The following is a 22,188-nucleotide window of genomic DNA, read 5'->3' on the forward strand; positions in this document are numbered from 1 at the left end:
CTTACAAGTCCAGTGCCAAAGGTTCAGTATATATAGCTGAAGACAGCAAATAGATGCTCTCTTTTTGAGCAGGGTTCTGACAAGCTGCCTTTCTCATCATCCCTCACTGGCAGCACTTTCAGGCAGGAAATTTAAAACATGGTAAAGCTGAAGCTGCCCAATCCTGGCCTGGAGGACAGGATACCTTCCCATGCTGAACTTGAGGTCCTTGAGAAAGAAGAGGCAGACACCAGACCAAAATGGGACAACAAGGCTCAGTACATGCTGACATGTGTAGGGTTTTGTGTGGGCTTAGGAAATGTCTGGAGGTTCCCGTATCTCTGTCAGAGCCATGGAGGAGGTATGTCTTTAAAACGTCTTAACTAACTTTGGGTATAAACCAGGTTTAATCTCTCTTTTGGCAAGCAAATAATGGAATATTTAGTTTAGAACTGTTCAGGTGCTGTGAGAACAGTGATGATCTCTCTAGAAGACTGTATAACAGAGAAGGTAATTTCACAGGTCATGATCACACACTGAAGTCATGTTACCGATGAAAGAAAAGGAAGGGTCTGTTTTTATTTCAGGACAAAGGATCGAACAAGTGAGTCTTCCACTGTCATGTACATAGTTTAGTTTCTCAATCTAAACCCAATGTTGCTTTCCATACAAATATATATATACATATTGTGTATTTAAATTATGAATAAACTACTTGGGACTATGATTCTGCTCGTGATACCAAATTATCTTTTTGGAATAGGTTTTTCATTTGGCTTGGACTGATCCATGTATCACCGGTAGAGTGAGTGTTTGTATAATTTGTGCTAGGATTAACAACATGAATGAAGTCAACATTAAAAATATTTGTATAGCAGTTGGTGTTTTTAAGTCATTTAAAATCCAAGCATGTATTATTTACTGTATAATTTACTGGAACTCCTTAAGGTTTAGGTAAGGACTGAATGAGCATGTTAGAAATTTTGCTTTCTTTCGCTGTTTGTTTTAAAAGGTAACTTTGAGCTGAACCATTGCTTAAATATTATATAACAACATTTTTTTTATTATTTTCTTACTGACTTTTTTGTCTGCTATTTGGTTATTGTCCATTTTTCCCTCTGGGATATGTGTAAAATGTATTTGTTCCTTTGCAATATTTGGTCTTGAAAGAAAAATTTTGGCATAAGGAACAGTATTTCAAGTAATATTCTTTTCCATATACATAGTGAGATGTTTAAAAATTGCTTTCCTTGTTAGAGTAGAGACAACTGAGGGCTCTGTGGGGAGCTGCTCACACAGACTCAGGGATATGCAACAACAGGTGCAGCTACAGTTTCGAGAAGAGATGCTTTTATCATTAAGATTTCTCCAACATGGGCTGATACTTAAAGTTTGCAGTGCAAACTGGAGGTCATTTGCAGCAGAGTCAGGTCTTGAAGCAAAAAAGTGACAGCATACACACAATCAGAAGCATTTCTATATTTGACCATTTTAATTTGAAAAAAATGCATGCGTATCTCCAGAACTGATGGCACCCATTGGTTTCTCAGGTTTTTAAACTTAGTTTTAGAAAGTGGACATGCCCTGTTTTCCTGGGTACATTTATAGGCACTTCCTTGCTTTTTGGTTTTTATTTCCTTTGTGTTCTAGTCATGTGAAATGCAGCTGAAAAGCAAGCACCCAACAAATGCAAAGAACTTGGTATGGATCATGGTTTTATCACTGATGTCAGTGAAGATTTATGAACTGCTTTTGTGTGTGTGTCAGTCCTTTGGCAGCAATTCTCTTTTTTTCTCATCATCCTGTAACTTGTTCTTTCTCAGGAAACACTGTCAGGAACACTGACAGCAGTTAACCCTGGGTTCTTTTTCCCCTGGGACTCTCTCACTCAAATTTTAAGCAGAATTTGAAAGGGAGCACACAGCAAAGGAATTCTAAGCAAATACACAGACATGTGTCCTTCTAGCTAGACTGGCTACCTTCTCTAATATTCTTCTGCACAGCACTAAATGCTGTGACTCATATCAATAAACACAAGTTATGCCTGTGACTTTTAGAAAGGATTCCCTAATTTCATCACACATAAGGATGGAGAGCTGTTGTGCAATCCCTTCTCCTCCTCCTCCTCCTCCTCCTCCTCCTCCTCCTCCTCCTCCTCCTCCTCCTCCTCCTCCTCCTCCTCCTCCTCCTCCTCTGCTATACAGCGCACCTCAGCCTCTCATGGTAGGTCTAAATCCAGCTCTTGCCACCCCTGTCCTCCTCCCATTACAGTTTCTGTCCTCAAACTTCTTCCTTAAAAAAAAAAATTAAAAAAAAAGACTGCCTGCTTTTTGGATGGATGCCTTTGAATTTGATCATGTGATTATTTGTGTTATAAAAACAGAACTCAAAGTTCTTATTTCTGAAAATATTTTGGTGTTGAGACAATTTGTGCCTCATGAGGTTTCGTGCATCTCTAATTCCCATTCAGCCGTGTTCCCAGCATACCAAGCACCCAGTAGAGGAAGCACAGCAACATCTGGGATTGCAGCTGTCAGATTGCTGAAGGAAACTCCCTGACACCATAAACCACTCCAGAATAGGATACTTGTGGTAGTCACTGTGTGTGACATCCAGCCTCAGTTGCGCTCCCTCTAAGCAGCTTCACCTACATCCAGTTGGAAATGTGTATTTACTGGGCATTTTGGGCAAGTTTTGCCTTAGTCTTTGCCCCTCAACATGGTGGCCAAGGTGATTCATTCATCTTTGGATTTGTGTGGTCCACTCGGGGGCACAGATGTGCCTCCATAACAGAGCAGGGTAAAACTGTAACATTATGCAACTTTTTCCAAATTATCCGCTAGAAAGCCAACATGAGTTCACTGAGGAAACTCCATTCTGCCCCAGTAGTTCAAGTGCCTTTACCCTGGATGGTGTTTGTCCTCATACTTTGCGTCTTCAAGATACGTCTTCACTGAATCCTGAAAGCAGAGCAGCAGGAATTCCTGTTCCTGCTCTCCCACTGGAAACAGGGATTATGTTCCTCCTTGGATTGTTCCTGGAGTGATTATTTTAGAGTCCTAAAGCTCACATTGGATATGATGGTGGATTATAGTTGCCAATTAAGAGATTAAATTTTAAAAAAACCAAAACCAAACCAACCAGCCATATTTTGTGCAGGAAATATCCGCAGTGGATGTGAAAAAGTCCCGTGTGACCACATATCAGATATTAGGTATGTGCAGAATCAAGGTTACATAGTCTGTCTCCTGAAAATTGCTTCTAATTTATAAAGATTGGCTTTGCCATCTTAACTTCTTTCTTTTTGACTATGAGTTATATGGATGAATGTTTGGATCATTTTGGATGGGTGAAGTCTGGTAGCAATGCTGCGGAGAATATTTCAGCCAAGGACACTCCTGAATGAGGCTGGATGTCCACCTACTTCGTGAACCAGTGGTTGTACATGTTACATCCCTTATGAAACATAAATGGACTGCAGTAAAGCATAAAATTTAGCCTTGTGTGGTACTTGGACTTCAAAAAAGATGGATTTTTTTCTCTGCAAATTGTCTGCAGTGAAGGTAGTTAGGAACACTGGGTTCATAAGTAATGCTTATTTTCAGATGTTGAACGTAAATCTGGAATTATTTAAGAGCTGCTTCTTCCTAAGCACAGCACTATGACAGTGTTTTCACACTGAGATACCCAAATACACAAAAATAAATGGGTGGTTACATAATTGACTTACTTTTGTTGTCATAGATAATGAGTTTCTATTTTTTAAATGGAATATTTACTCCAGTGAAATTTAGTAGAGCAAAGCACATTTTATCCTTTAATGTCTTAAAAGTTGTCAAATCTATCATTACCAAAGGCAAAATAGAGTTCAATATGCACACAGTGTAAAAGGTGTGGTGTTTGCCTCAGTGATTTCACCAGCTTAATGAGATTGAAATTTCCCTTTATTTGATAGCTGTCTCTGACATTGCTCATAGCTTTTGTTTAATCTTTATTGAGCAACATGTCATTTAATCAACTGTTAAACATTTTCATTTTATCCCTGATGACCATTATAAAAAAGAAGATGCATATTTAATGTTTAAACCATTGATTTTAAAAGAAGTCTCTTAACTCTACAGCTCACATATGGAAACATTGCCACTGCATGAGGCAGAACTTTTATCTCTCTGCATGCCACACTGAAAGAAGGGACAGTAATGACATCAGCCATTCCTCACTTAGCAGCTGATGAAATAACACGTTGCTACGGTTGAGGTTTAAGAATGTGTTAGTACAGCAAAACATCTCCATCTGAAGCCTGCCTGCCTTCCCTTTGTGATGAACTGTGTGCAAGCAATAATGATTTTTTAAAATTTGACATAAGAAGCTCTTAGATTAGAGAGGAAATAACAGCTATACAGATGTTCAAAACAAATATTGTTTTTTTTTAAATACAGTATTGAAACAGGATGAGAATCTAATATCTCAGTTGTAAGGTTTTCAGACTAGAATATCAATCACTGTTTGTGTACATATATACAGTGTCTGGTTTTGGATCACTGGTTCATTTGTTAGGATCATAAAATTGTGGCAGCTTAAAAAGTATTAGTTTATTTTTTGTGTCCCGTGTGAACCTGAAAGTGTTCTAAAGGTGTGTGGATGTGGCACCTGGGGACAGGGTGTAGTGGTGAACACTGTGGTTAGTGATTGGACTCCATGATCTTAGTTGTCTTGTCCGACCATAATGACTCTATGATTCTATATGGCAGCTTTGCCAAGTAAAATTATTGTTTTTCCATTGTATCTTCTTTCAGAAAGGTTGAGGAGAAATTGAAAGAAAGGGAAAATGCAGCAGAGATAGATTTCTGAGCTGGCTGTTAGAATTGAATCCTAGAAACCAAAGAACCCAAGAAAGAGAAAAGTGTTATATATCACTGAGAGCTATAATTTTGTTTCTCTCCAACAGCTAAATATTGGTAGTTTCAAATACATAAAATGCTATTCAAAATGCTGAATCTTTTGTGGCACATGCCACACATCAGGGTGAATGACTAATCACTGAAAAGTGATTAGTGCACCAGAAAAGATATTTTTATTGAAGCCGGTTGCCAAAGGTAGCTCTACAGACATGGTGTTCTCAGATTTCTATACAGCATGTCCTTTAGCCACTCACAAAAACCCTTCTTACTAAAAAAAATCAATTTTTAAAATCAGTGGGGTTCATCTTACTTGCATTAAAACCTAGTTACTACTGTAAAAATGTAGACTGACAATCTGAAAACATTTCAGAGGAAAGCCAGAAGAAAAACTGAGACATACTTTTTGTTAGTCAAAGACTGAAGGACTCATTTATTTATAGAGATGTTTGTTAAACTTCCAACTTTGCTGACTGTTCCTCTCTTTCTTCTGTGTCAGTCCATCTCTTCAGGAAAAGGATTATGTGGACATCATCTCCAAGAAGGAGAGTATCTCATTTATTTTATTCCTCACTTCTCCCATCTCAGCTACATCCCCTTCTCAGGAGACCATTTCGTCCTTGCAAGAACAGCCTTGCGTTAGTGTGGAGCAGCTCTGTGGTAGATCTAGGAGCCTCAGGCTGCTGCTGTCTCACTTTGGAGAAAAGTGGCTATTTTGTAACACCAGGAAAGAGTGAACTGGGATGATCCACCCTAGTTTTGAGGAAAATGAACTCCCCTAGTTGCAGATTCAAATTTAGCATTGTGGTCTTAGTTGAGATATTGTTGCAAATGGTGTCAGTGCTAAAGCAGGCAATTCCTGACTCATGTCTTTCTGTGTATTTTCATGTCACAAATGTGTGAAATATATAGGGCTTATTCCAATTTTTGAGCACCTAGGATCTCTTCCAAAGCAAGGTTCTTTCCTCTGTTTCCCACCACTCCAGGGACTTCTACAAATTTACTGACTGCAGGAGCTACTACTGTCAGATGTAACAGGGCAGCCCTCTTTCCATGCTTTCTTGACTGTCACCTGAAAGGCATCTAAGGCAGAAATGGCTACAGACTCCTCGTCCACCTGTGCCTAGCATCACTGCTGACAGTGCAAAGGTTCTGCCCATGTTGGCAGAAGTTCTGGGACTCATTGAAACTGTGTCAGACTCAGTCACTGCGAAGGGCTGACTGTCTGTCCTTTCAGTTTCTAAAGGCTTGTCCCATATTTTCTTTATGGACTTCCTTAGCTGTGCTGGAACATGCAGTGGTGTGCATCTGTTCATCTGATTAGACATGCAGTGCATGCAAATTTGGCTTCAGATAGTTTGCTCTCTGCTGATTCTCCACCCTCTTTCTGTGAATAACACTTCTCATAACTGTTTTACTTTTGTTTTCATAGTAAGCAAGATTTTTGCAGTGTATGCAATGAGATCTCCCTCACTGTTGCACTCCATCCCCTTACATCCTGATGGCTTCCTTTCCTGATGGGAGGGAACACATCCTCCCCCTCCTGATGGGAGGCTCAGTGGGACAACCTCTACACACAGAGTCTCTGGCCTTTCACAAACACAGAGTTGCTTACAGTGCATGGAAGTGCAAGCTGCCATAAATGTGCCCTGAGCTCCAGCCCCATGTCAGCCTGACACGGTTTCCTTCGTGTCACACTGTGAGCAGGAGCTCTCATGAGGGTAAGATCAGAGAAGGACACAATCATTGTGTTTATACCAGCAGTTTTAAATTCCAGAGTATTTTCTCTGTCTCAAGCAAGAAACCTCATAAGAGTCTGAAACCTGACCCTGCAGAGTTTGTGTGGATGCTTCCTCTGGATCTTTTCTTGTTACCTGCTCTTTCGGATGCCATACGGGTCTCTGCTATACCACACTCTCAATTCTCTCTGGTAAAGCCCTTCTTGAGCAATAGTAACAGTCAAGTCCAGAAGATGGATATGCACAGCTACCAGATGCAAATAGTCCCCATTTGCACTGAGGATAAGTCCTTGTCACCCTTGGAAACTCAGTCTGCAGTGATTTTAGATCACGCCTTGATACTTAAGCATGGACTGGCAGTTAGCTCAGCTGAGGTGCTCCTAATTGGAGACACATCACCTTTCTTGGTCAGGTCACAGTAAGATCACTTCAGGACTTGATTAGAAATTATGTCCCTGGTCAAAGATCTTATTGAAGAAGTACAACCTTTGTAGTCTTTTCAAGCTATGACCAATTGCTCCTTATCATACCTATCAAAGAAAAATATTTTTGACAGCTGTCATGTGTTGGCAGAAGGGGGAGAAGATCAGGCTGTTTCTAAAGCATTCAAAGGTAGTCTGAACCTTTTGGTTTCAGCAGGCAGACTGATATTCTGATTTAGGATCCATTTTTTCTCACTAATCTAAAATGTGCAGTTCACCTCCACTCACACAGTTCTAGCAGTCTGGGCAGACATGGCTTTCCCTCCAAGACAGGGAGATTCAGCAGCAGCACAGTCCCGACAACCACAGCTCTCCCTGTTGACAGCACAGTGTGTAAAATTTGCTGCAGGACTCTCAGAGTTGAACCATCTTCTATGGTGGACATGGCAAGAGTGTTCCATCAGTCCCAGGGAATTTCCCCAGGTGCTTATGGAGTTCCCTTTATTAAGATGCTGTAAAGAAGTCTTTAAGTATAACATATCTATGACAGAGCAGTCAGATTAAGGGGTCCCATGATTGTCTTTGCACAGACACAAAAAGAAGAAAGGAAAAAACCTAAAAAGGTTTGCTGTGTGCTCACAGCTCGCCAGCTTTCTTGATAGTGTGGGATCCCCAGGGAGTAAATTTCAGTTTCTGGAACAGTTTTCATTCTTCAGATTTCCTCTTTCACTTGCTACCTGATTTTTATTGCACACATGAAGAAAACATCAGTAAATACCCAGACCTGAACCTTTAACATTCCAGTCTGCATTCTTTTCATTGCTTTCAGATTAATTGCTCCTGTCTAGATTAGGAAGATAAAGCCATTTTGTAATGGCAGATAACCATAATTCTGATGTGTAGCAATATTCAAGCATTTGACTCTGCACTTTTATAGTGCAGTGTGGTGCTCTGGGGTACCTCCCATATCCAAGGTACACTTTGTTCAGGAAAAAATTAGTTAAGAATACTTCTCCTATACTAACCAACTTTATTGTCATTAACAGGGTTTGAACCCTGTACTCCAGAGGTCTTCTAATCAAACCAGAACGTTATTGAACACAGATGCCAAGAACTTCTTGTTGTTTCAAGCAGACAGCCCAAGGCTTCTGCTGAATATTTAGGGGTTATTATCTACTATCTATTTAATATTACCTATTTTGCTTAGTTCATTCAACTATTTCATATACTTTGCATGAGTCACAGCTATAAAACCATAATTTTTTGCAGGAAAAAAAAAGAGGAAGGCATTCCAGGAGAGTAGTTACCTTTCCTCCACTTGCAATACAAATGTGGCTTTTTCAAATTTTAACCTTGAGAGTGTATCATTTCTGTTTATGTGTGTCACTTGGGAAGAATAAGAATCCCTACCTGAAACTACAAATGTAACTGAGTGTCCTGCCTGGGCAATCAGGAAAAGCATTGCTCAGAAAACAGGGAAGGGTTTCCACAAAGGTGCTTATAGTTGCTTATCATGTCAAAGGTGCTTATCACATCTCACAAACCTAATGTTTTTGTTTTGTTTTAGTACTTCACTGATCGGAATCGTTATTTTTCTTATCCATTCCAGGAGCCTTCATGATCCCTTTCCTGATTTTGCTAGTCCTGGAGGGTATCCCCCTGCTTCATCTTGAGTTTGCCATTGGTCAAAGGCTGAGGAAAGGCAGTGTGGGTGTATGGAGCTCTATCCACCCTACCCTGAAAGGGGTTGGTAAGTCAAAAAGCCACCTGAGAAAGCACAATTCTCTGAACTGGTGATCTAAGAAACAAATCTTCTGGGTTTTATTCTGGTGTGCTATAAGAGATTTCAGGATCTATTAGTTTTCCCCTCTTCCTAACTCTCCAATGATAGGTCAAAGTGATCATAATAAAGCACAATGACAATTTTGTGTTCACATTTCCAAGTACTGTGGGTCCTGTTAAAACCTTTCCCTAATCTGAGACCAATTTCAGGCCTCAGAGATATTTTCTGTATTATCCATACTGGCTGTTTCTACCATTAGGATGAATCTTCAGGTGTGCCAAAAATTGTTCTCTAACTGTTCTGTGGATAAATACTAGTTGAATCTTTATCTGATAGACCTCAGCTCCACCTAGTTTTTAGCATCTGAGAGTTGCCATTCCAAAAGCCATAGAAACAGTATTTTGTAGAAAATACTTCTTCACCACTGTACCAAATTTCTGACTATAACAGTCCATTTGAAAATGTTTTAAAAGCAGCATTATGCACACAACATAAAAATCCCCACAGCTGCCTTCTTACACAGGAAGCACAGGAGGTGCCTCTGAACATCAGGAAACATGGTGAGGGTGAGCAGACACTGGCATGGGCTGCCCAGGGAGGGTCTGGAGTCTCCAGCCTCAGAGATACTCAAAGCCTGCCTGGACATGGTCCTGGGCAACCAACTTTGGGTGGCTGGGCTGGAGCAGGGGGTTGGACCAGGTGACCTCCAGAGATCCCTTCCAACCTCAACCACACACTTGGAAGGGAAGAAACAGGACTGCTTTGGCATCTGCTGCATTTGTAAATCAGTTACGAAAGATAATTGTTCATTGGATCTGGAAGTTTTCAAGATTCTTTAGAACATAGGAGCTCTCAGGAGCTAATGATTAGCATTTACTGTCTGCCAGAGAAGTCATCAGAGGTTGATTACTTGGGAACAGGCAGAGGAGGACAGATACCAGCATGAATTCTGTACCTGGTCACAGACTGTGCCTCCTGGCAGCTGTCCATCCTGTACAACACCACCTCTGCTGACTTTGCAGGGAGGTTGTGGAAGAAGGAGATATTCCAGCCTCATTTAACCAAAACCCCAAGTCAGTTGAGCTTTACATGTTTCCATCATCCCAAACTCCCTGGATATCAGCTGGCAAGGCTGTGAACAGGATTGTGTGGTGTCCATAGGGAATTAGTCCTCTCATAAAACTAGCTCCCAAGTGGGCATCACCTTCAGTCTCAGAGAGTTTTTAGGATATAACTCTACATAGGACTCACCTGTCCAACCTTTAGGCAAAAAATTCATGGTGATAAACCTACATCCAAAATGTGGCAGGGGAGGAGGGAAAGGTTGATACCATGTACTTTGATATATCCTGAAGACAAGAGTGTTGCAATTTACACAGTGTTCTGATATTTTTTTCAGGCATAGCATCAATGTTTGTATCTTTCCTGGTGGGCTTATATTATAATACCATTATTGCCTGGGTGATGTGGTATTTCTTCAACTCCTTCCAAGAACCCCTGCCATGGAATAACTGTCCTCTCAATAACAACAGAACAGGTATATTTTATAAAACATTTTATTTTGTTGCACAGCACAGATTTCTGTTTCTAGCAGTTACCCTAAATGAGCCTTTCTGTGAAACAGCAGTAAGGCATGACAGTCCTGTCAGGCACATTGCACTATTTGATACTCGCGTTTTGTACAAATTCACATTAAATAAAATGTGAAGCCAGCACTTAATCTTTGAGGCAAATTTTGCCTTCTTATATGAAACCTCGTGGTTGATTTTGACAGATATGTTCATATACAGAATATTCACTAAGTGCAGATCTAGTATAAACATTAATATTTTCCAGATTTAAGCAATGTCTTTCATCCATCTCTTCAACAGCCCTCCATTAGCACATTGAAAAGGGGAAAAAAACCCCATAATTCATTTGAAACATCTGTACCTCTCAATATGACAAGTCTACAGCTCCTTGGAGACCACTTGGTGACAGCAGCTTTGTTCTCCACAGTCAGCCCTGCATGACACTGTGTGAAGCAGGTTTTCCTGGGTCTGTGAACAGCTCTTCAGAGCGCTCTGCCCCTCTCCTCCCAGAATGGGCATGGAAAGCCTCATATAAGGGCAGGCCAGGGCAGAATGTTGCACAAGCCAGCACAGTGTAGGGAGCTGGGGATTCAACTTGAGCTGACCTTGAACAATGCCCCATAGAACAGAAGAAAAAAATATTGCTGAAGGAGGTGTGGGAGGGGAAAAGCCACTGTATTAAAATACCTGTTAAACAGATGTCTTAAATCTCTCATTTTGTCATGAAACTAGCCTCCAAAAATCTGAAAATTTGCCAACAACAAATCCATTTGCTTTAAGTGGAACAATTTAAAACACTGATGTTAATTATTTAGCTTCCTTTTTTTCCAGGTAAATAAAAGACATACAGAATGACAACCATTTTGTGGTTACAGATTATGTAGAAGAGTGTGCCAAGAGCTCTCCTGTAGATTACTTCTGGTACAGAGAAACACTGAACATCTCCACTTCCATTGAGGATTCTGGCAGTATCCTGTGGTGGCTACTGCTGTGTTTAACATGTGCATGGGGTGTGCTGTATGTGTGCACAATCAGAGGCATTGAAACAACAGGAAAGGTACTCTGTCTTGGGGGAACTTTTAATGATATTACGTTAATCATGCTGTTGTGATCCCTTATTTATACAGAATTGATAATGCTGTAGAAGCTGTCTGGTTTTTGAGTGAAAGCATGTCCAACATTTTGTGTCATCACTGGGACAGTTTTTTGAAGGATGAAGGTGAATGAAATGGAATCTGGCTTGATTTAATTTATGTGGAGATTTTTGTGATCAATTTTTTGTGAGTCTTCCTTGTCCTTACAGGTCCTAGTAACACAGTTTTAGGTATTATCACTTTAACACTAATATTAATCTTTGATGCAAGATCAAGGCACTCTCTTCTTATTATGGCTATTCTCTTCAAAACAGACCTATACAGATTTATTTGGGTTTGTGCAAGTCCTAAATATTATCTCTACAAAAGAGTGACCAACATTCTTCTTCCCAGCAAAGTCCTGAGAGTCCGTCCTTGCATCAGTCTGGTCTCAGGGTGTACATTATTTTTGATGCTGCTTTTGAATGATCTGAGTTGAATTTCAACAATGACAATTTCTCTTAAATAGGCTACTATTGCTAAAAAAGTATTTATTATCCAAATGTACCACAAATACTATTTCACTGAACATTTATTACTGTAGTATGCTAATTGTGACTCACTTGAAACTTGCCATTATTGCTAATGACCAAACCTTTATTATTTCCCTATTTTCTTCACTTAAAAAAAAAAAAATCAAGTGTTTTGTTTCATTTGAGTGGTTTATTTACAATTTTTTTTTTGGTGCAGGCTGTGTATGTGACATCAACTCTCCCGTACGTGGTGCTTACCATTTTCCTGATCCGCGGCCTGACGCTGAAAGGATCAACCAACGGAATCGTGTATCTCTTCACCCCCAATGTAAGCCACTGCTTGGCTCATTGCTCAGTGAAACATGGTGTAGTCCTCTCTGTAATTAACAACTGAATGAAAATTAGTCATCCTCACTGGTGCTTTTCTAACTATCCCTCAGGCACCTTAAAAAACCTTGATTCTGTGAGGTGAATCCTCTGCACTGGATATAAAGAGTTTACATTACACAAGTATTTTCTCTCTGTCTCCATCCTCCATCAAAAGCTGTTCTAACGAGTAGAATGATCATCCCAGAGCAGTGGGGTTGTCATTGCTTCGGCTTGATTTATTTTCTTGTATTCTACCTAAGAACCAGCCTAAATTTAAAGCATAAATCGTGTATTTGGGAGTAAAACCCACCTAATTGCCATAGGAACAAAAAACTAAGAGAATGGTTTAATAATATAACAGTAATTAAACAAAATTAAGAGAGGGATCATTTCCGTAAGAAAATCTCTGAATGATCATTATTAATGCTTAGTAATAAACACCTTTTCTGAAACCAGGCATGACAGCTGTCAGCTATGCAAAGCATTTTTTTAAATCAATTTTCAAAATACATAAAAACTTCAGATAGGTTTTCTTTTGCAATAAAAATTAAGTTTGACAAAAATATTGACCTATTTGTTGAAAATCTTCAAGAACAGTGAGTTTTGCATGGTTAATGTTCTTGTTTTAATTGTTGTTTTAAATCTCTCATACTCAGTTGAAATAGCAATGTTGGATGTGCTTAAAGCTGTGTGTCTGATGCCTCAGGTTAGTGAGCTGGCGAACCCAGTGACGTGGCTGGATGCAGGAGCTCAGGTGTTTTACTCCTTCTCCCTGGCCTTTGGAGGCCTCATTTCATTCTCCAGTTACAACTCTGTTCAGTAAGTAGCCAGGAAAAACCCAAATTTTATATGACTATTTCATTCTTTCAAATGAAGCATCTTTATGTTGCCCTTCTATTGTGCTACTTGGGACTGGGAGAGCCTCCCCTCAGACATGCAAGGTGCATCCCCTCTGACTGCTCCTAGCTCTCCCAAACCAAGATTTCAGGACCCTGCTCTGGCTGACTTCCTAGAGAAAGATGTGGTGATGCAGGATAGGAGGAAGGGGACTGGCTGCCCAGCACCAGCTGATGAGCAGGAGTTTCCTCTCTGGGAGTGCTGGGTGCATGGTGATGCCCTTGGTCTCAGAGCAGGTGGTAAAGCACATATTTCAAATCAATTCACAGAACACAGTTTAAAACTTTAGCTTTGCAATGAACAGCTATATCTAATCTTGACATTTAAATTCAATTCCTTTATATGTGTGCTTTGAGGCCAGGGAGTGAGAAATCCCATCACCCAGAGACTGACCCAACCTCCGAATTATGATGCAGTGCTATATTCTACATTCTCTCATAAAATATTGCAGCAACCACCAATGCCTTTTGGTGCCTGCCATCCCTTCAGAATTCTTGAAAGAAAAACTGTGTGGCATTTGCTAAAACTAATATTTTTGGTAAACATCTCTGAACTAAGTTTTGGATATGTGGTTTGGTCATGCATTCAGAAATCTGTATTTCAGTTTTGGTTTGGGTTCAACTACACCACAGCAGTATTTCAGTCTCTGAGGAAGTTCCTTGCCACCACTCTTGATTTCAGGTGTTTTTTTAAAAGATCACCTGGAATTTTTGGTGTCTGCAAGTCTCAATGTGAGGTGTCAAGCCCTGCTTAAAGTCCAAGTCAATGTCCCACGGCCACGGGGTCAGAACTGGGAGCATCCACCTTTCCAAAAGACATAAAGAAGAGGAGCAGTGTCCTTTGGCTTTTCCAACGCACAGGGCAGTTGCATTCAGGCCATGTTTGTTCAATGCTCAATGATTCATGACTTAAGGAGGGAACTGAACAAAGTCACCAAACTCCCAAGGAATATAAGTAAAAAAATCCCCATGCAAATTCCACAGTGTTACACTGTGGTGTTGGACCACCTGCAATCCAGCACCAGCTGGACCAGGTGTCAGTGGGTCTGTCCCTGGATGGTTTGGGAGTACAAAAGCATCAGAATATACAATAAGGTTGAATGCTGTCAAGGATTCATTAATTCATAATGAGAAGGAGCTTGAGCATCTTACTTTCTCTAAAAGGAAGAAACGTTTTTCAAGCCTGTCATTGAGAATCTCGTGTTACATTGCCAAAACTGACACAAGACTACAGCAAGGAATTTCCATTCAATGCCCTACATCCAGCAGATGCCTATTTGCAATGCTATAAATGGGGAAAGGACACAGTGTGATAGGTCTTGGTTGGACAAGCTTGTCTCTCCTCTTGAACATGTTCAGAAAATTAAATATGACAACATCAAGTTTATCTCAATACCCCTTTCTTGCTCAGGAGAAATGAATTATCTACAGCTTTACAGCCTTCTCTTACAATGATTAACTAATTTAATATTGATATTTTATCTTGTCCCTCAGATTTAAGTCTGTTTCTGGCTCTGCAAATTCTTTGCATTAGCACAGGCACACTGGCAAGAAGTGCCTGCAGCAGAGGCATTTCTACAAAGAGTTTTTCCATCCCATCTTTTCAGCATAATGTTACATTGCTCTTCCAAAACTTGGGAACATTTTGAACCATTTTTTGTTCAGCAGCCAAACAAAACTGTTCCCAAGTGCTCTTGGCTGATGCAATTTCACCATACCTGAGTGCTATGAAAAGTGAACTTCTGCTAACTTTTCGTGTCTGAGTATTTGAATTCAAGCCCAAATCTTTCACCCTGCAGCACAATACACCAGCAGTGAAGGCACAGCCCATGGCAATGTGTTTCTGCACACATCCATGACAAACTTGCAAAGGAGGGGGGGACACTTTTGCCCCTCATTCTTTACTTCCCATGAACTAAACATGAAAACAGCTCAGGAAATTATTCCTTAAGAACAGGATTATTTGAAAGGGGAAAAAAAACCCACCAAAAGAAACCAAAACCATAGCTATGAAATTGCTTAAGGCACCAAGTTTTAATTTACTAAATCTAACAGCACTACTTGTGTGCTTTTAGAGGGTTCACTGATGTACCTATTCATCCTAGACTACTTTTTCTTAGTCTTGGTAGCCAGTTTTACTATTTATTTTAGGAATGTGATTGACATCCATTGTTTCTTCTCTTTGAATTGCAGCAACAACTGTGAGAAAGATGCTGTGATCGTTTCAGTGATCAATGGTTTCACATCCATCTACGCTGCCACTGTCATATACTCCATCATTGGATTCAGAGCCACAGCAAGATATGATGACTGTTTTGACAAGTGAGTTATTGGGAAAAAAACCCCACAGAATATGCAGGTGCTTGTTAGCCTACTGACAATGGATTTATCATTTCTGAATCATTGCAGCTCTTGACTCACATGGCATCAGAACCACTCATGAAAATACGGAATCTTGTGGAACAAATCCCATGGAAAGTGATAATTGTTTAAGCCACCTTATTTCCTACATAAATATATTTTACATTATTCTCCATGCTGGCATAGGGCATGAATGTAATAGTCCCTGTTCCTGTGTTAGCTCCATGTTTAGGTTTCCTCCTGGAGAGCTCAAAAGCTCAGGTCTCATTAGAGGTGGCTCATTTTACCAGAGCAGCCAGACTCTGTGGTTTCCAGTCTAGTTCCTCCACATTCAACTGTGAAAGTGCGTGATTCACAGCTGCAGACAACTTAGACGTTCCCATAAGCCACCCACTCTGGGGACTGGTGTTTAGTCTGCAAGGCTAAGACAAGCACCTAAATCCTGCAAGGGTTTCTAGAGTCCAGCCATTTAGAGTCATCTGTGCCATGAAAGACAGTGTTATACACACCTTGGAAGAAAGAAAATTGCACATGCACATCTGCTGGACTTTCCAATGTCAAATCCAATCTTGATACTGTACTCTTAATAAGGTGTTTCATGACGTAAACGAATCCTGATGCTTACAAATGAATAATTTCGAATTACTTATATTTCACTTTTCCAGAAATATCCTTACTCTGATGAATGCATTCGATTTGCCAGAAGGTAACGTAACCCAAGATAACTTTGAACAAATGCAGCAGCTGTGCAACATGACTGATCCAGCAACTTTTGCAACCCTCAAGTTTGAAACCTGTGATCTGGAAACTTTCCTGAATGATGTAAGTTTAACGCCCTAACACATATTGATACCATAAATATGGTAAGAATGCATAGCAACTACCTAATTGCCAAGTCTAGTGACTACCAATGTAAATTTAAGTGCCATGTGGTGTTAATGATCCTAAATCTTCCCCAGGGAGCTGAAGGAACTGGCCTGGCCTTTATTGTCTTCACTGAAGCAATCACCAAAATGCCTGTCTCACCTTTGTGGTCCATCCTCTTCTTCATCATGCTCTTCTGCTTGGGTTTGTCATCTATGTTTGGAAATATGGAAGGTGTGCTTGTACCTTTACAAGATCTCAAGATTATACCCTCCAGAGTGCCTAAGGAACTTATTACTGGTAAGTGCATTTTAGAGAAAAGTGACCTCCCCACCCTCCCCAGAGAGCAGCTTGTGTGCTGAAAAAGCAGCCCATCCTGCTTCTACCTTCTGATCTGGAATGGTCTTAAGACTCCCAGATAACCTACTGAAGATTTTCTCATGTCCCAGTGGAGCAGCTCATGTGAAGTTCTTTCTGAGCCTGCAGGCAGCTGTTAACCCTTAGGCCTGCCCATCAGCCTGCTCATGATGACCACTGTCTCCTCCATTGGGAAGCCAGAGGACTTGAGTCCTTCACCCAGGCAGGATTTCTCTCAGAGCAACATTATCCCATCATCTATGAGGAACAGGACCTGTTTTCTCTCCTCAGCTTTCTCCCTTTTTGTTTGCCACATCTGCCACCCGTGTAATGTCAGGAGAGTTTTACCCAAACAGAAGCCAGCCTCCCCAGAATGCTAATAAAAAAAAAAAAAAAAAAAAAAAAAAAAAGTGGTGGCCTTCAGGTTGCAAGAGTTACTTTTTAAGCTTTATAGCTACTGGGGAAATACTTTTCTTTCCCATTTTGCTTTTGCTTTCTTTGCCTAATTGTGCTGCTGTTTTTGGGTTTTTTTCCCACAGGTCTCGTTTGTTTGGTGTGTTATTTCATAGCTTTCATTTTTGTGCTGAATTCTGGTAATTACTGGCTGAGTCTATTTGATGGTTATGCTGGCTCTATTCCCCTGCTGATAATTGCATTTTGTGAGATGTTTTCAGTCGTCTACATTTATGGAATAGACAGGTATGAAATACAGCTTAACCATTATTTGATATCAATGCATAAAGTGATTAGTGTTGTACAGCTACAATCTCGCTGCATCTCTGTGCACAGAATTTCTGTTATAGAAATCAGTGAAATTATGCAGCTATAATTTAGAGTTGCTTATATGTTTCAGGTTTTTGAAAGGGTTCTCAGCGAAAAGAAAAAATGCTTGTTAAGAATTTGTATGTGAAAGCTTTCCAGTTTATTATTACATTATAATAAATAAAGCTCTTTAACAACTAGTTCAAATAAAGATATCCCTAAGACATTACAAGAGAATATTAGGCATCAATGGAGTGCATTAATATGAATGCAAATAATTTATTTTTAAAGTAGGCATCAGAATGCAGATATTTGCAACAGTTACAAGAGCCACTATAGATCATTTGCCTTTTAAATATGGTGACATTTATAATAACTCTTCTTCAGGACTATTGCATTAAACAATTAATTAGCAGAAGCAAAGTACAGACACATTGGCTTAGAGCTGAAAGTTTAACACAGAGTTATATCCCAGGAGTGTTTACAGGGAGTGTTAAATGATGCTGTCCAACACAGGGATCTCCAGGCAGGCAGCAGACATTAGTTTACAGCAGCTTGCAAATCCAGGCTACTGAGATACGTTCTTAGCTGATAAATCCAGGACTTTATCAGTTGTAGCAGTGAGCAATTATCCTCTCAACTTTCTACTGATGTAATAAATCAGGTTTCAACATCTTCATGTTTGTAATAAATACAGAAGAAATGTGAAATAAAGTACAGGGAATTCAATCACCCACAAGTTTTACTTGAACTTGTGCCAGATTCAGCTGCTGCTCCTGGCAGTGGGGTGAATGTCCTTGTGACCCATTTTCCCATACTTTTATGCTACTTGAGGAAGCATGAATCAGGTTAGGTAAATTAGATGGTGTACCCTTGAGAAAGAAGGCTTATTTTAATTTGTTCAGAACAGAAAAGGCTATGTTGATCACTTTTTCTTCCCTTACAAAATAAGAGCTCCTTACAAAATAAATTACAATAAATCCTGGCACACAAGCATAGGTTGAGTCCATAAAGTGGGGGCAAGGTGTGTGTGTGTTTGTGTTTGATTCAGAAAAAAGCCTCATACCAACCTTTAATGTTCCTCGCCAGTACACACTACTGTAGCCCTCTTTGAGAGCAGAGCTTTTCAGGGCTGCCCAAAAGTGGTGTTATGAGCTCCAGATGAGTTTCTGAGACCTTTCTCTGAGAAAGAGTCATTGGTAGAAAGATGGCTCTGTTGCTTGAAGGAGAAAATGTGTGTTATCCATGACACACATGAACTACACCTGAACGTGTGCTGCAGTCAGGACATGGGCTCCACATCCTTTTAAGACACCTAGATCTCAGAAGTTAGGGATGAAAATATAAATTTGCATAGTAATTGAAATTCTAGTGGATTCAGTGTGTTGTTCAAGTTGAAGGACCAAGTGAATAGTCCCCTCAGGGTAATTCCCACAGGATATGCAGGAAATCCAGACAAAAGGACCAAAGCAGAAACCTCGAACTTCCAAATTATTTTTTAAGAAGTGTGTGCACAAGGTGTTGCATTATATGTAGAAGCCATAAATTGGTTCAGGAATGATGCAGACAGTACCACTCTCAATGCAGGGCTTGTTTCTTCTTGTAGAAATATTTTTGCCCCACTGACCACTGCATGTTCCATGAATAATCCAAATAACACAATGTAGGTGTTTTTAATAATGAGTAAAGTTAAAAAATGTTTCATTATTCAGCCTGAGAAAACTGGTAGATATACAAATTAGGCAAACATATTATAATCTAATTATTAAATTACTTCTATTTGCTTTTGTTCTTTTTTGATACTGTATCACTCCCTTTAATTTATGCAGTACTGAGATACTTATCAAAAAATTGTGAAGCAATACTGCAATATGTTCTGGGGAAAATCCATCTGCATGGACTCTTTTCTGTTGACGCTATTTCACATATGCCTCACAGACATCTTCAAGATAGTACATCTCCAAAAATAATTTTCCAGACTTGCAATCATATGTGTCTTAATTTGAACGAGTGAGGTCTAACTCCTGATCTTGTAAATTCTGGTCTCTCTCAAACTTACATTAGCAAATTCCTGGGAACCACAGTAAGGGGTAGTTTGGATTTCCCTGTTTATGAGCAGGCGTTCTTTTAACCTGGCCAACTTTTAAGTCTGAACCTCCTGCTTTTTGTTTCTAGGTTTAACAAGGATATTGAGTTCATGATTGGACACAAGCCCAACATTTTCTGGCAGGTTACCTGGAGATTCATCAGTCCTCTCATTATGTTAGTTATCTTTTTATTTTATTTTGTGGTGAAAGTCAACCAAGAACTGCTCTACAGTGTTTGGGACCCTAGCTATGTAAGTGTGTAAATGAAAATATGTATTTATAATTATTTTAGGTATTCTTCTTTAATGTAAGAGTCATTTTCAGTTATATTCATCTTCCATCTCAAACAGTTTTCTAGCAAACTTGCCACAACACATGGAAATGGGACTGCTTTCTTTTCTCCTCTTTTGCAACCTCACTTCCCTCTAATGTTTCAGCCCTCCCTCACCCTTGTATTTCAGCCTTCCCACAAAAAGGCTGATTGGCCATAAAGTCCTGTCAGACCCCCCATCCCCACATTTCTTTGTGCCAAGGAAGTGTTCCAGTTGCCCCAGTCTCCCTTCCTGGCTCTTACTGCTTTCATGCCATTTCCTTTACATCATTTTAAAGTAAAAATAAACCAAAACCAGCTGAGACTGGAAAGCCTTGAAGTGAAAGCTGCTGTGGAATTGGCAAACTGTTGTACCGTTATGGTTGGCCAACGTTCTGATCACAGTTTTGATCTGTTGAATTATTGAATGTGTGCATGGCCCCAGGTATTTGCTCCTTGTGACTTTTTACAACTTGGTTGTTTGCTCTTTCAGGAGGAGTTCCCCAAAACACAGAAGGTTGAATATCCCCCCTGGGTGTATGCTATCATTGTAATCCTCGCCGGAGTGCCCAGTTTGACCATCCCTACCTTTGCCATCTACAAAGCCATCAGGAACCGCTGTCAGAAAAAAAATGATCGTGCTGGCCTTATTGCTACATCTGAGACTTCCATTAATGGAAACTTAAAGTATTCATCATAAACCCTTTTTTTTTTTCAAATGTGGAAGGATGCCCTGTCAGTGAGGAAAGTAAAAAAAAAATATATATATTTTTTAAGAATCCGGTGTTAATTTTATTTTCATGAAAGGATAACCATGTGTTGTTTCCAGGTAAACATTTGGTAACAATGCAATGCACTGTGAAGAGTTGATGGCCTGCCTTCTGGAAGCAAAAAAAGTGACATTTGCAAGTGATTGGGGCACCAGGCCAAATAATTTGTCCTCTTTCGAGTTCTGAAGCCAGCTTGTTTGAAACTGGCTTCTATCCCCTCTGCTTGGGGATGCACTGTGCATGAAGTGACTCTTCCATGTGTAATCATCCTGGTTGGGGGGCCAATATGAAGGGTAACTTAATGCTGTCCTCTCTTGCACATTAAATTGTTTTTACTTTACATGCCACTGTGTTGCACAAAGCCACTAACATTATTTGTGTCATAGAGAAGTGTAAAATATTTAATAAAAATGTTTCTAAGTATGAGGATGACAGCTTGATTAATTTAGAATTCTATATATTTTATAAATTGCCTATAACTTCCAAGTTCCTAGCAGATAGTGCTGCATTTGCTGATGACAGGAGATGTAATCTTGCAGTGGGGCAGCAGCAGCTCAGAAAAGAGCAAAATCTGCCTTCTGTGGCACCCATGAGCAAGGGGCACACCACTTGTCTGGGGGATCTGTGCTGATGGGAGATCCAAGGCACACTAAGGTGCAAATCTTGCTCTTCTCTGTTGCCATCAAGGTAGGTGGCTCTGGCTCATGTACACACACACACACACCCACACCCACACACACCCACACCTAACAACTATTAGAATTTTTTAACTTCCATGTGATCCACTGGAGCTCAGTGAGAAGTCCCATTCCTCATGTGGCCACCGGAGAGGGAAAGGGGCACTGTTAGAGCACCCAGGCAGAGGGCCTGAGGCAGACAGTGTCCATGTCCCCTCTGGATGGGTGATCCTCTTCATCCAACTGTCTGTGTATGTGGACAGTGATACACTTGTATCACCTTGCAACAATTCCTACACCCACCTTTTGAAACACAAATGGATCCAATTTAGATCCTCATACTGGTTGTAATAAAAATACTTTCTTAAAAGGAATTGGTACACTTAGGGTATATTTACTCCAGAATTTATCTTTAGACTAGTCTTTTTCCTCTAAAATGAGAGTAAAGCGCCAGACATTGCATGTGTACTTCATGGAATCATAGAATCAATGGTTTGGGTTGGAAAAGAACTTGAAGATTATCCAGTTCCACCCCCCCTGCCATGGGCAGGGACACCTTCCATTTGGCCAGGTTTCTCCAAGCCCCATCCAACCTGGACATGAAGACTTGCAGGGATGGGCATCCACAGCTTCTCTGGGCAACCCATTCCAGAGAATCTGAATGATTAAATTAATTTACATTCCATTTTCACTTTTTTAAAACTACATTAATGTAAGTAACTATTTGAACTATTTGA

At 40.1% G+C, this 22,188-nt stretch overlaps 1 protein-coding gene across 1 annotated transcript; it reads left to right on the plus strand.

The window, feature by feature from the left end:
- The first annotated feature begins 35 nt into the window (after window positions 1–35).
- On the plus strand, window positions 36–21,197 carry SLC6A19 (solute carrier family 6 member 19). The gene is made up of 12 exons (XM_038129498.1): window positions 36–340; window positions 8,648–8,788; window positions 10,221–10,358; window positions 11,268–11,449; window positions 12,216–12,326; window positions 13,074–13,186; window positions 15,457–15,585; window positions 16,290–16,446; window positions 16,584–16,788; window positions 17,385–17,544; window positions 19,783–19,945; window positions 20,498–21,197. Exons 1-12 carry the CDS (start codon window positions 139–141, stop codon window positions 20,702–20,704), a joined length of 1,908 nt encoding a protein of 635 aa, XP_037985426.1. The 5' UTR covers window positions 36–138; the 3' UTR covers window positions 20,705–21,197.
- The last annotated feature ends 991 nt before the right edge of the window (window positions 21,198–22,188 follow it).

Source organism: Motacilla alba, chromosome 2, assembly GCF_015832195.1.
Source record: "Motacilla alba alba isolate MOTALB_02 chromosome 2, Motacilla_alba_V1.0_pri, whole genome shotgun sequence".
Taxonomy (NCBI): Eukaryota; Metazoa; Chordata; class Aves; order Passeriformes; family Motacillidae; genus Motacilla; species Motacilla alba.

Excerpts from the sequence above, each read along its gene's own strand:
- SLC6A19 (XM_038129498.1), top strand. The coding sequence starts at position 139 with ATGGTAAAGCTGAAGCTGCCCAATCCTGGCCTGGAGGACAGGATACCT. Across the intron at positions 13,187-15,456 it reads TCCAGTTACAACTCTGTTCA|CAACAACTGTGAGAAAGATG; the intron begins GTAAGTAGCCAG and ends TTTGAATTGCAG. Across the intron at positions 16,789-17,384 it reads GCCTAAGGAACTTATTACTG|GTCTCGTTTGTTTGGTGTGT; the intron begins GTAAGTGCATTT and ends TTTTTCCCACAG.